The sequence below is a fragment of the Sphaerodactylus townsendi genome, linkage group LG07 (genome assembly GCF_021028975.2).
Source record: "Sphaerodactylus townsendi isolate TG3544 linkage group LG07, MPM_Stown_v2.3, whole genome shotgun sequence".
Lineage (NCBI taxonomy): Eukaryota > Metazoa > Chordata > Lepidosauria > Squamata > Sphaerodactylidae > Sphaerodactylus > Sphaerodactylus townsendi.
In genome coordinates, this window is record NC_059431.1 from 90,963,845 (window position 1) to 90,976,325 (window position 12,481).

At 40.2% G+C, this 12,481-nt stretch overlaps 1 protein-coding gene across 2 annotated transcripts in view; it reads left to right on the forward strand.

Annotated features, from left to right (window-relative positions):
* Positions 1-10,990, forward strand: part of TEK (TEK receptor tyrosine kinase) — a 46,881-nt gene extending 35,891 nt beyond the window's left edge. For both annotated transcript variants that reach the window (XM_048504762.1, XM_048504763.1), the window contains exons 14-23: positions 1,500-1,657; positions 2,473-2,683; positions 3,591-3,701; positions 4,844-5,034; positions 6,186-6,299; positions 7,156-7,226; positions 8,006-8,046; positions 9,291-9,387; positions 9,951-10,050; positions 10,619-10,990. In XM_048504762.1, coding sequence (XP_048360719.1) covers positions 1,500-1,657; positions 2,473-2,683; positions 3,591-3,701; positions 4,844-5,034; positions 6,186-6,299; positions 7,156-7,226; positions 8,006-8,046; positions 9,291-9,387; positions 9,951-10,050; positions 10,619-10,693 — 1,169 coding nt within the window. In that variant the 3' untranslated portion in view covers positions 10,694-10,990. The remainder of the gene's footprint in view (positions 1-1,499; positions 1,658-2,472; positions 2,684-3,590; positions 3,702-4,843; positions 5,035-6,185; positions 6,300-7,155; positions 7,227-8,005; positions 8,047-9,290; positions 9,388-9,950; positions 10,051-10,618) is intronic.
* Positions 10,991-12,481: the final 1,491 nt, after the last annotated feature.

Sequence of the window (12,481 nt, forward strand, 5' to 3'; positions counted from 1 at the left end):
TTAGACTATATATAGACAGATGCCATGCTATATGGAATGCTAAGGAAGAATACAAAGTTCATTTAATTAGTACAGTACTGATGTCAGATTGAACATAGAATCATGAATACTTGGGCTGGAGCAAAGCTAACAAACTGCTTCTTTGGGCAACCCTATGCATTATTCCCAGATACTTTCATGTATGAATAGTCATGATTTAATTATCTTAACAGTAGACGTCCAACAGGAATTGGTGAAATTTAAAGAGTTATGTACTTTGGAGCATTTAGCATGCTCTGGATTTTGCCTTAGAGCCCGAACAAATGCTAAAGTGTAGTCATACTGACTGCGGATTGTTTTTAGAGTAGCAGTTAGTGCTAAAATAGTCCTTGGTTAATCCTGCTATCCTAGAATACTTTCATAACAGGACTATAATTTCTCAAGAACAGATTTACATTACAGGCCTATTCCTGTTTTTAAATTTGTTTTGCTTCCCCCAAGGAACTCAAGACAATGGACTGTTTTATTTTTGTTACTGAAGCCTCCTTCTAAATTTTTTAGTGACTGATGGGCATTCATGTGTGTAGCTTTCCCCTTTCCCCTTCACTTTCCCAAGCCAGTTATACTGTAAATGCACAGCACAGCTGGGCTGAAAAAGGGGATGTGCCGTTTAAAGAGCTAAAAGTGGAGTGTAATGTTGGAAGAGAACTTTGAACATAGAATCATTCTGAAATCAGAACTCAGTTTCTACTCCTCATAGTGACTCCTTTTCCAGATGGATGCTCTAGATGCTGCCTAGTGATCACATCAATGGTCTGTGATGTTGAAACAGTAATGTTTGACTCTAGCGATTCTAGTTTAACAGACCATCTCAAACCCTGGTGCCCTATACAGATGGCCATAAGGGATGACTTGGTGAAGCTCCTCCACATGTTCATCATTCAGTATAATTCCTGACTCTAGAATGCACATGTTGAGATCATTACTCTCCAAGTCCCCACACACAGTGTGCAACTTGTAGCAGTCCAGGATAGGCAAGAGACCAAAGGAAGATCAAGAGAGTAAAGGAGACTTATAGCTGTCTTATCAATACAGGTCAACCAAAAAAAAGTCTAATTTCCAAAGCATGGACCTAGGTTTTCAGGCAGCGAATATTCCAAAATGTATATCCAAAGGGGGAAAACATGTACCAATGCTGGTGGTTTGGACCCTGGTGGAGAAAAAGCCTAGTTGCTGTGATTGCTACCAGAGAGCAGGATGCAAGAGAAATGAGTGGGTGATCCAACATCCTTGCAGGAACTCTATGTCTTGGCCTCATGACTTGAGGAGGAAACTGGTCTGATATCAAAATGGAGGGTGAGAAAGACAAGCCAAAATAGAGACTTTGCAGCAATGACTATAGACAATGACAAATGAGAGTGAATTGCAGAGGAATTTCAGAGGAATTTCAGACAAATGAGAGTGAATTGCAGAGGAATTTCTTCTTTTAAAACCTGAGAATAATTAATCTGTTCTTACAGTTCCACATGAGTCAAAAGGAGGGAAGATGTTGCTGATCGCGATACTTGGCTCAGCAGGGATGACTTGCCTAACAATACTGCTGGCTTTTTTCATCATGCTGCAGCTGAAGCGAGCAAACTTCCAGAGACGAATGGCCCAGGCCTTCCAAAATGTTGTGGTAAGTTGATAGCTTTTCAGAATATCAGGCATCGAAGTAAAAACAAGGTGTTCCAGTTCTAACACAACTGGATTAGCACTTCCTGTTTTGAAGAGACCACCACCATTTGGATGGTAACTAGAGTGAACCTAATAGAAATAGAAGAGCATCTCCCCCTATTGTATATTGGGACTAGATGCAACCTAACATGTCCCCATTGTGCTGTGCAGCTCGGGGGCTGATGTTGGGGCTGGGCCAGTCAGTCTCTTTCAGCATCATCTCCCTCATAGGGAGAGCCACAGGTGCTGCCGTGACCTCCTAAAATGGAGAGCAGGGTAAAAATGCACTAGACAGATTGTTTGGGCAGAGCCCAGCAAAGGGAATCAAACTTTCCCATTTCCCCTTGCCTACTGTACCCTTTGGCATTTTATTCTTAGGGGCCAGGGGATCCCTAGAGTCAGTGCTGTGTACAGTGTGTGTGTGTGTGTGGGGGGGATTTTAATGAGAGGAGGCAACTGATGTGCGGAATAGCAAAATCCACTTGCAAACAATTGTGAAAGTGGATTGATAGTGCATTATTCTGCATGTGCTGAAGGAGCTTATATCTCAGCTTTCTTGCCAATGAGATTCAAAGTGGTTTATATCATTCTCCTATCCTGCATTTTATCCTCACAGCAACCATGTGAGGTAGGTTAGGCTGAGACTGGCCCAAAGTCACCCAGCAGGCTCCCCTGGCAGAGTGGGTCTCCCAGATCCTAGTTTGGCACTCTCACCCCTACACTGCACTGGCTCTCCTCACAATCTACTGAACAGTGCTTGTTTAACTTTTTCCTCAGCGAGATGAGCCAGCAGTACAGTTCAATTCAGGAACTCTTACCTTAAGCCGGAAAGCCAAAAACAGCTCAGGACCAACTATCTACCCTGTTCTAGAGTGGAATGACATCAAATTTCAAGATGTGATTGGAGAAGGCAATTTTGGCCAAGTTCTCAAAGCACGAATCAAGAAGGATGGTTTGAGAATGGACGCAGCCATCAAAAGGATGAAGGGTGAGTGAACCAATAGAAGGGTATGGAGCCTCCAATGGTTAGAAAGTAGGAGCATTCTATACAGTCGCTAATGCTGGACCTTGCAAAATGGTTCTACATTGTTCAGTGTGCCTGTAAGCAACTAACTGCAGTTTATGTGAAACCGTACAATTGAAACTGAGACCCTAGTAGCCATTTTCCTGTCTTTTTCCATTTCAGGGCTGACAATAACTGGGTGGTGGTAGTTTTGACTGGTGAAATCACACAGTGGGGATAAGGTTAAACACCCTTTTGACCCTGATGCAGCTCTAATTTGAATCAGGAGACCCTGATTGAAATTTTGAAAGTCTAGTCTTTAAAAACTATGGACGGATCTATTCATGGATTTATCAGTACCTCATCTAGTGGGACCATTAGTCATCACCAGAACAGCCCTGTGCTTGGCAAAGTTGTTTTTGTTATATGTGAAAATCACAGACTAATGGGCCATGCATCCTTACTTGTAGCTGCTGTTGACTGGCTAGGATTCCCTGTATTCTTGGGGAGACTTCCCTTTGCCCAAGTTCTTAATTGAAAGGTTCCCAACATAACTGTCTCTCCACAGAGGATCAAGAATCAAATACAAAGATGTTTTATCAATTATTCTGCTAAATACAAAGTCCTACAATCAAAACAAGTAGCATCTTATGCCCTCCACCCCACATGCCAGAGTTCTAAACAGAAATAGGGCCCCACAGGGCTTTTAAATGGAATTCCCATTGGGAATTTGCAGCTACAATACAGATGGGAGTCCCTATAGCAAACTCATGTTTGTTGTAATCTGTTCTTTAAAACTAAATGTGCTTAGATGGCAGCCTTAGTTTAATCTATAAATATTAGGTAACTGCATTTAAAAGCAATAAATACATAACAATGGTTTTTGTACCAGAATATGCCTCGAAGGATGATCACCGAGATTTTGCTGGAGAGTTGGAAGTACTTTGTAAACTTGGACATCATCCTAACATAATAAACCTTTTGGGAGCATGTGAACATCGAGGTATGTTTTTCTCTTGTGTAAGGTTTTAAAAGGTATTTTAGAAAATAAGATCGGTTGAATTTGGTACAGATAACCCTACTGTTTGCAAAAAAAGAGAGAGAGCGGTGAAAATACATTCATTTGCCTTCTGATATGTATCCTATATCCAAAGTTTTGAATCAGGAAGCCCAAATTAAGCAAGGGCTGTAAATGCCTTCCATCAACTCATCCTGGTAAAAAATCTGCATTTGTAACCTTTGCTATCTGACAAATGAAGCAGTCTTCTTGTGACTATATTAATGGAATGCTTTCTGCATGGTGACTGTGCTTGAAAACTCTGTAGATACTTCTGTGGATACTGGTGCTCCTAACAGGCATTGGCCACTGGGAGCATATATTAGTGCTCCTACATTGGCTTCAGCTCCCTATATAGCCCAATTCAAGGTGCTGGCTAAAACCCATCTAGCTCTAAACAATTCGGGCCTAACATATTGCAGAGACTATCTCTTTCCATATGACCCCCATGATTTCTGAGATATACTAAATGATACCACCTATCAGGTACAGATAGCAAAGCCAAGACATTTTCAGTGGTTGTCTTTAAAGTATGGAGCTCCCTCTTGCTACTGAGTTGCCCAGCAGAGCATTTTTCAGAAGTGTTGTAAGCAGTAGTGTCTTGTGAGATAGGGCAGACAATAATAGCCATTGCAGCTGAGGGCGGACCCAATGACCACCAGAAGACATTGGAAGATGTAGATGCATACCTGTAAAGACCAAGTGTCCAGCATGGGTTAATGACTCGCTACCTAGCAACATCTGCTCCTAGAAACTTTGTGCCTCCTCCTTTAGTCCCAACTCCTTTAGTCCCAACTAGTCTGACCATCCTGCTTGGGGCTCAGAGTTAAATTGGGAATGGTTATGGATGGAGCTATTCACACACTACATGCATGGCCTTGGGTAGCACATATGGGGATTCAGGGGAAGAAAAAGCCAAAACTTTGTATAGCGGTCTGACATTCTCAAAGCACAGGGTAGGAACTTACCCTCTTTTTGGTAAAAAGGGGTAGATTAGGTCTGCTCATGAATCCTCCCAGCAGCTCTGCTTATAGGAGTCTTCAGTTTAGCACATGTGTCGTAAGCCCATTCTCTCTGTACTGTAATAGGGTATCTCTACCTTGCTATTGAATACGCTCCCCATGGAAACTTGCTGGACTTCTTGCGGAAGAGTCGGGTCCTGGAGACCGATCCGGCATTTGCCATTGCTAACAGTACAGCTTCCACGCTGTCTTCCCAGCAGCTTCTTCACTTTGCAGCTGATGTGGCCAGGGGGATGGACTACCTGAGTCAAAAACAGGTCAGCCACTTTTTATTTTTACTGAAAACCCAAAATGATATCCATGGATGCCGTGATACTAAAAAACCCCATGAGGTATGAGAGTTAATTCGTCCGGGTATGACCAGTGCTCCACCCTAGCAATTGTTTCTAGGGCTCAGGCCTGGAATTTACAAAGCAAGAATAAATTGGCCCTGAACATGTCCAATTTCCCTCATGAGTATCAATAATTAAAGAGAACCCAGATGTATCAGGGATGAGAGGGAAGACCTTCCCAGAGGACTCTACTATTTCCTTCCAAGCAGACTTGACACACACATTGTACTGAGCAGGGCTGCCAGAGGGCAGTCCAGAGATCTTCCCTGTATCTTTATTTTTGCTGTGAGTCAGAGGGACAGTGGTAATTTCTTCCTATTTATTTTGTGTGGTTTTTTTTGTCACCCTTCCATGCCCAACCATTATCTAGCTGCTGCACCGAGGCAGACTTCTGAGTTTGACACAACAATCAAGGGAGAGGACAGATTAAAGACTTGTGGGGGTGGGGTAGGGGGAAACGGGTGCAGCAGTCAGGAGAAGCCACCGCTGCCTCATGCCCTGCTTCAGAAGCAGGTTTAAAAACGCAGGAGGTTGCAACCTGGTGATTAAACTGCTGAATGAAACTTGTCCCAAAGTCATCTGTTTGGTATTAATTTAGTAAATTTTTATCTCAATCTGCCTCCAAGTTGCTTGGAGCTGTGTGTACATGTTCTCCTTTCCCCTCCATGTTATCCTCTCAATGATCCCGTGAGGTAGGTTGGGTTCAGATAGAATGACAGCAGTGTCACCCAGCCAGGCAGATTTGAATCTACTCCATGACAATAGTAGATAGTTCATGGCCAAATTTTTAAAATCTAGGATCCCAGGCCACAGTGCTTCTTGTTTATCATAGAACTGGAAACCAAAGGGTTCTTGGAATAAAATATAGCTGTATTTAGTTGTTCTTAGAGTTGTGTTCCACTTTTCTTGGCTTTCTGGGTCCTATCAAGTGCTTCAAAATATACTGTTCAATTTATATATTACATATATTGTTCAACTAATACCTTTGCACATTTTCTGCAATAGCAGACAGTATGAAATATAAGATACAATCTAAGATCTAGAACTTAGAATTCTAGAATTGCTTTTCTCTTTAGTTTATTCACAGAGACCTGGCAGCAAGGAATATCTTGGTTGGAGAAAACTATGTTGCAAAAATTGCAGATTTTGGATTGTCTAGAGGCCAAGAGGTATATGTTAAGAAGACTATGGTAAGAGCCAGAAGAAATTTTATCAGAGGGATTTGTGACATTATTGTGTTAGCTGTAAAAACTAGAACTTTCTGTTTTTTAAAAGAAAAACAGAACTTAAACCTAGACTTAGCTCAAAAATCAGTGGGATAAAGGCACACTTACTTGTAAGTAGATTCCCTTGCAACTCATGAGCGTTTCTTCAGCTTAGGATGTAGGATGAAGTATAAGCTAGTGGGAAGTATCAGGTTTAGAGATGTATAAGTTTCACTGATTTGGAGTCATAGTAACTTCCTTTTTCAGGTGACAGTTTATGTGATACATTTTGTATTTCAGTGGATCTCAATAGGGTTAACCAGCTGTCTGGCAACAATGTCGGAACTTACTATGGTAATGTTGATACAAACAGGAAAGTGCGTAACAGTGACACCTGATGTATACCACTAACAGAGATGGCCACACCAGGATCTGTTGAGCAAGCAGGGTAAAGAGGTTTTCATTCACAGCATTTTATGGGAGAAGCTGTAGCTCAGATGGAGAGCATCTGCTTTGCGGATGAATGAATCCCCAGCATCTCCTGTCAAATGAGTCAGATAAGAGGTGACAGGATGGACCTCTAACTGAGATCTAGGAGACCAGGTGCCAAACAAGTGGACAAAGTTGACCTTGACAGTCCAGTGGCCATCTCAGCATAAGGCAACATCAGGTGTTTCAGTTCACGCATTTCAGTGTGGAAAAAAACAATCCACTTTATACAGAGAAATGCACACAAGGAGGAGGAAGCTGCTCTGGACTGGAGAGTTTTGAGTACACCTCACATTCTCAGCATAGATGGCTATGATGTACTGTGACATAATTAGAATTTTTGTCTTTTTAGGGAAGGCTTCCAGTGAGATGGATGGCAATTGAGTCCCTAAACTACAGTGTGTATACTACAAACAGTGATGTGTAAGCAATCTTAAGAGTTTTCTAAGTTTTTTAGTGTGTATGTATATATTATATTATATATATAATCTCACTATTATATATATAATCTCACAAGGACAGTATTACAGACAGGAGCTTTGTCCATTCACAATGAGAAAAAAAAGGAAAAACTAAAAGGAAAAAAAAGCACAGTGGTGAAAAAACAAAATGTTAAGAATGGCATAAAATAATAGGAAGAATTGCTTCTGGAATTTAGCAGTACTTACAGTATTATACGATTTTTAAAGTTTTGTTTCTGTTTGAAGTTTTGATTAGCACCATGGGATGTCAGTTTGAGCAAGAAATAAACAAACTGCAATTTTCACACAGATATTTAAATACAGAGTTCAGTGTATTAGCATTATTCAATAATTTGCAACATTATCTGGTTTTTTTAAGTATGTATTAGGACTGTTTATTTGGACAATAGAAGTCTCAGTCCTGCTAAAGTTATTAGGGAAAGACTCTGTTTCCTTGAGGAATAATTCAGGTAATAAGGTATAAATGAAAAAGTCATTTTATCATATTTATCAATGATGGTTTCATATTTATTGTTTTGTATACCATTATCTAACTTGCATAATGGAAAAATACTTTTCACTAACACCAAACATACCATGGTAGGTTTGGATTGGATGTCAGAAATAGATATAATTTTTGATGCCTGTCTGAGCAAACAGTATTAGTTTTTCATAATATATTTAATCCTCCTAAATACAACTAATGTTAAGGTGTTGTGGTTTTTCTTATCCCATTTGCAGATGGTCCTACGGTGTGCTGTTGTGGGAAATAGTTAGCTTAGGTAAGTATCCATTTTTAATACGATTATTTCAGTGAAGAACCTACGGAGTCAAAGAGGTTATCTAGTCCAGAACTCTTATTTCCAACTTTAACCAAATGGATGCTCTAGAAGCCCAGGGGCTGAATGTGAAGGCTGCAACTCTACACCACTTCTTCCTCCCCAACAACCAGTGTTCAGACTCATGTTCCTTGTGAAGTGGAGGAGCTCTAGATTTAACAGTAGAGGGAAACAGCAGTACAGATTGAATATTTGCCACTATTTTCTTTAAGCTTCCTTGAAAGCCATTTGAGCCAGAGACTGCTTTTACCACCACCTATGAGGGCAGCAAATTACATAAGTTGTTTGTGTTATGTGAAGAATTGTTTTCTTCTGATTAGAATCAATGTCAATGAATAATTCTAAATTTTTCCATATTACTGTAGGAGAGGAATGAAATTCTCTGTCCGTTTCTATGGTCATTCATGTATCTTGATTGATGTGTTAGTTTTTCTTCTTAAAGAAAGTTATTTTGTTAGTCTTTAAGGTACTGCAGCTTCTTGTTTAATTTTGCCTACTGCAAGTGATCAGTACAATTATCCCTTCCACACTGCTGGGGTTAGGGGCGTAGCGCTTCCCACAATCTGAAAATCTACGTAAAAATTTTTGGCCCTCCTTTTGTGCCAGAGAACAAGGCTGATTTTTTTTTAAAAAAAATTTAACTTTTAAAAAGAAATTGTGTATATTTATGGTATTAAAAGAAATTGTTGATATTGTACAATGCTATACATAGATTTTATGCATTTCTGAGATTCTAAACTGTTTATGCCGTCTGCTGGCCTTCACATGTCTCTGTGGCTTCTGCAAAACTCCCCCCAAATTCCCATTTAATTTCTTACGCTGACCCTCAATACATCAAAACTGTGATGGGGAAAGCCATGATGTGAAAGGAATAACTGAAAATGGAAGCTAAGTCTTTTGAAAATGCAGTGTACTGTAACCTGTCTGGTGCTTAACAGCACTGCCAATATTTGCATCCCAAAGTAGAAGGCAATAATAGGAAGTTTGATAAGCTCCTGGAGGTCGGCAAACATGGCTGATGGCTTGTGCTGGGTTGGTGGGTTTGAGGGACTTTACCTAGAGCAATTATCTGATTTCCCCAACTGTTGATGTATCATTTGTACTTTTAAGAAGGCAGTTGATCACACTGTCATTTATAGCAGTGAAAAACAAAAAAAAGTTAAGCATCATTAAATCCTCTGTACTAGGTGGAACACCGTACTGTGGAATGACTTGCGCGGAACTCTATGAGAAGTTGCCACAAGGATACCGACTGGAGAAACCTCTCAACTGTGATGATGAGGTGTAAGTAATTTAACTTTCCAATGCTTCTTCTTTACTTTTGTTTGGCTGATGGCATTTTGGAAATATCCCAGTCACATCAATATCATAGAGGAAGAGGCAAGATCAGGTTAGTAATAAGGCAGAGTACAAGAATACAATACACTTCAATGAACTGTGTTTGAAGAGCAGGAAACCTAAGAAGTGAAATTCTAGATTGATGACAGCTTTCAGAGGAGCAGGAGAACATTATTTCTTCTATGAACTTTATAAAAGATATTGCAACGAGATGATTTTGAATATGGGCTTTTAATACTCAAAGTCTCACAGGCTGATTCCGCATGGGCCAAAAACAGCAATGTGAAAACGGTGTTAAAATGGTGTAAAAGGGTTTAAAACAGTGTAAAAGGGTTTATACTGTTTTCACACCGTTTTCACACCACTGTTTTTAGCCCATGCGGAATCAGCCACAGTTAATCAGAGACTGTGGAAAAATCCCAGGTTTAAATTTTGAGATGTTAGTAAATAAGTATGCTAATTCATAAATAGATTATTATATCTGATAGTGAGCCTTCCTACCCCTTCAGTTATGACCTGATGAGACAGTGCTGGAGAGAGAAGCCTTACGAGAGACCGTCTTTTGCTCAAATACTCGTATCGTTGAACAGGATGCTGGAAGAAAGAAAGGTATGGATGACAATAAAAAACATTCTCAACCCGTTACAGAGTTACCTTTTTGGCATGGTTGCTGATACAAATCATTAGCTTGGATGCCATAGTAAACTTCTACTGATGGAGGGAATTTCCATCAACAGAGTGGGACTTCCTGATCTCTCCCCCCACCCCCCAACCTGCAGCCTTGGGCAGTTCACCCCTAAGAACAGCATGATGAGAGAGTTGGAGGTCTGCAGCAAGGGAACCGGCAAAAACTACTCTCTACTTCCTTTAATAGAAATTTTCCACAGGGCGTAGATGATTGTTCCATAGGAAGCTTCTGGACCACATAGCAAATAGCTGTCCACATATTACCTGAGTAGGTTGGCTTATGCAGATAGTTTGCATTAGTATTACTTCTCAATAGCATTTATTCCAATGGGCTATCCAAATAATATTTCATATATCTCTGGTGGGCTATGTCCTGATCTAAGATGTTTCAAGATAAAGGACAAGAGGTGGGTTGATTTCCATACAGTCAGAGTTGACATTGGCTTCTGAGTGTGAAATGAAACATGTGCTTATTATTGTCTTCTTTCAGACATATGTGAACACTACCCTGTATGAGAAGTTCACCTATGCAGGCATTGATTGTTCTGCTGAAGAAGCTGCATAGGATGGAAGAGCTTCATCTATTTATCAGTTTAAGGTCCCGAAGACCTTGATCTTCTGGGACACAAAACATGCAGTGATGTATAAATGGCATATTGTGCTCTCTGTACAGGACCTTTTAACTAAACATCAGTATCTTACTGTGAGTTTTGTGTCAGTATCCTGTAGGACTATGTACATAAATTTGTGTGTGTGTGAGTTGTGTGTTTGAGAAAGAGTGCATATATACACTTACATACATTAGATAAACGTATACATGCTTTTTGGAGAAAAATGGCTGAAATAAATATGTTGTTCTATATTTCACAGACAATTTTGTATTGATTTCTTTTCTAAATAATTGGTTTTAATGCAATCCCATGAATCCCTGCAGATAGAAAGATCTGGAGAACACCATTCTGCTATTGAAACTGAGTTACCTTGAGCCAGTTACACACTCTCAGACTATCTTATCTTATAGCACTGTTGTGAGAAAAGGGGGAACAGAATAATGCAAGCTACTGTGGATAAAGGGAGTGTATTAACTAACTATAAATGAGGTAAATAAACAATAAGTAGACAACATGTAAATTTGTCAGTGAGTAGGAGAGAAGAAAGAAAAATGGGTGCCCTTACTAATATCAAATTCTGAACATGGCAATACTGTGGATAGAAAAATAGGCAGAACAAGGCCATGTACAGAGAAGTGAAATTTTCTACAAATCTGGATGCCCCCAGTTTTTAAGAAAAATCTTAAAAGTGACAAGGATTTACAAATGCTCCGAATGACATCTTGTGCTAACATGTCATAAAATCAGCCACCTTCTCAGGAGTTGCCTAGAAATCCTGATGCATTGGGTGAAGATTGGCAGCATGGAAAAGGTTCAGCAGCCAGTGGCAGCAGGTAATGACCCACCAGCAATGTATGTGCTGGGAGGGAAGCTACAGCCAGTGTAGTTCTTGGCAGCCCTCCCAAACCAATGAGGACTGCTGCAGAGTAATAGGGGGTGGGCACTGAGAATCAGCCAGTCACTCCATCCTAGTCCAAACAGAGTGGTCAGCTGTCTTCTTCTCCAACTGCTTTTCTCCCCTGGTGGCAAGGGGAGCTGGGGCTGAGAAGGCAGCTAGAGGAAAGACGGCTGAAGGGGGGGGGGGAGGAGGAGTTGGAGACTATTGTGTCAAAAAAGCTTCCAAGGGAATATATAATGTGAAATTACTAAGTTAGAATTCATCAAGAAATTAAATATTCTGTCATCCTTGTATAACTGAAGATTTCGATTTCCTCATTCATTTTAATTTCTAATAACCCTATAGGACTTTTTTTAGAAACCTGAATGAACTGTTCTTAACATGCCATGTCATATGACTTTAATGATGTTCTTTTTCCTTAATGTTTAATTATTTCTTTAAATCCTCACTGTATGAGCCCCCTGCATTGCCCAGTATGTATAACTATCTATGCCACTTGAGCACACTTGATTTATGACACCAACCCTCTTTGCTAAACTCCTTCCTCTCCTCCTCCCATTTCCGTCTGTGATTCACCATGTGAAAATTATTTTCTTTCTTTCCATTACAGCTAGGAAAGGGAGCTCTGACTCAAGACAGCTAAATAAATGCTAGTCTATAATGTGCCACTGGACTTCAGTTTTGACAGGAGACAAAGCACCAAAAGGAATTTTGTAGAGTGGTCATCATTGTCTGTTAGTAGGCCTTTTGAAAATATGGGCATAATTTCCCATGGCAGTTTCCATCCTCTTGTGGTATAATATGCAGCATCCCCACTTCAGAAACATTTGACAGCCTTGCTTAG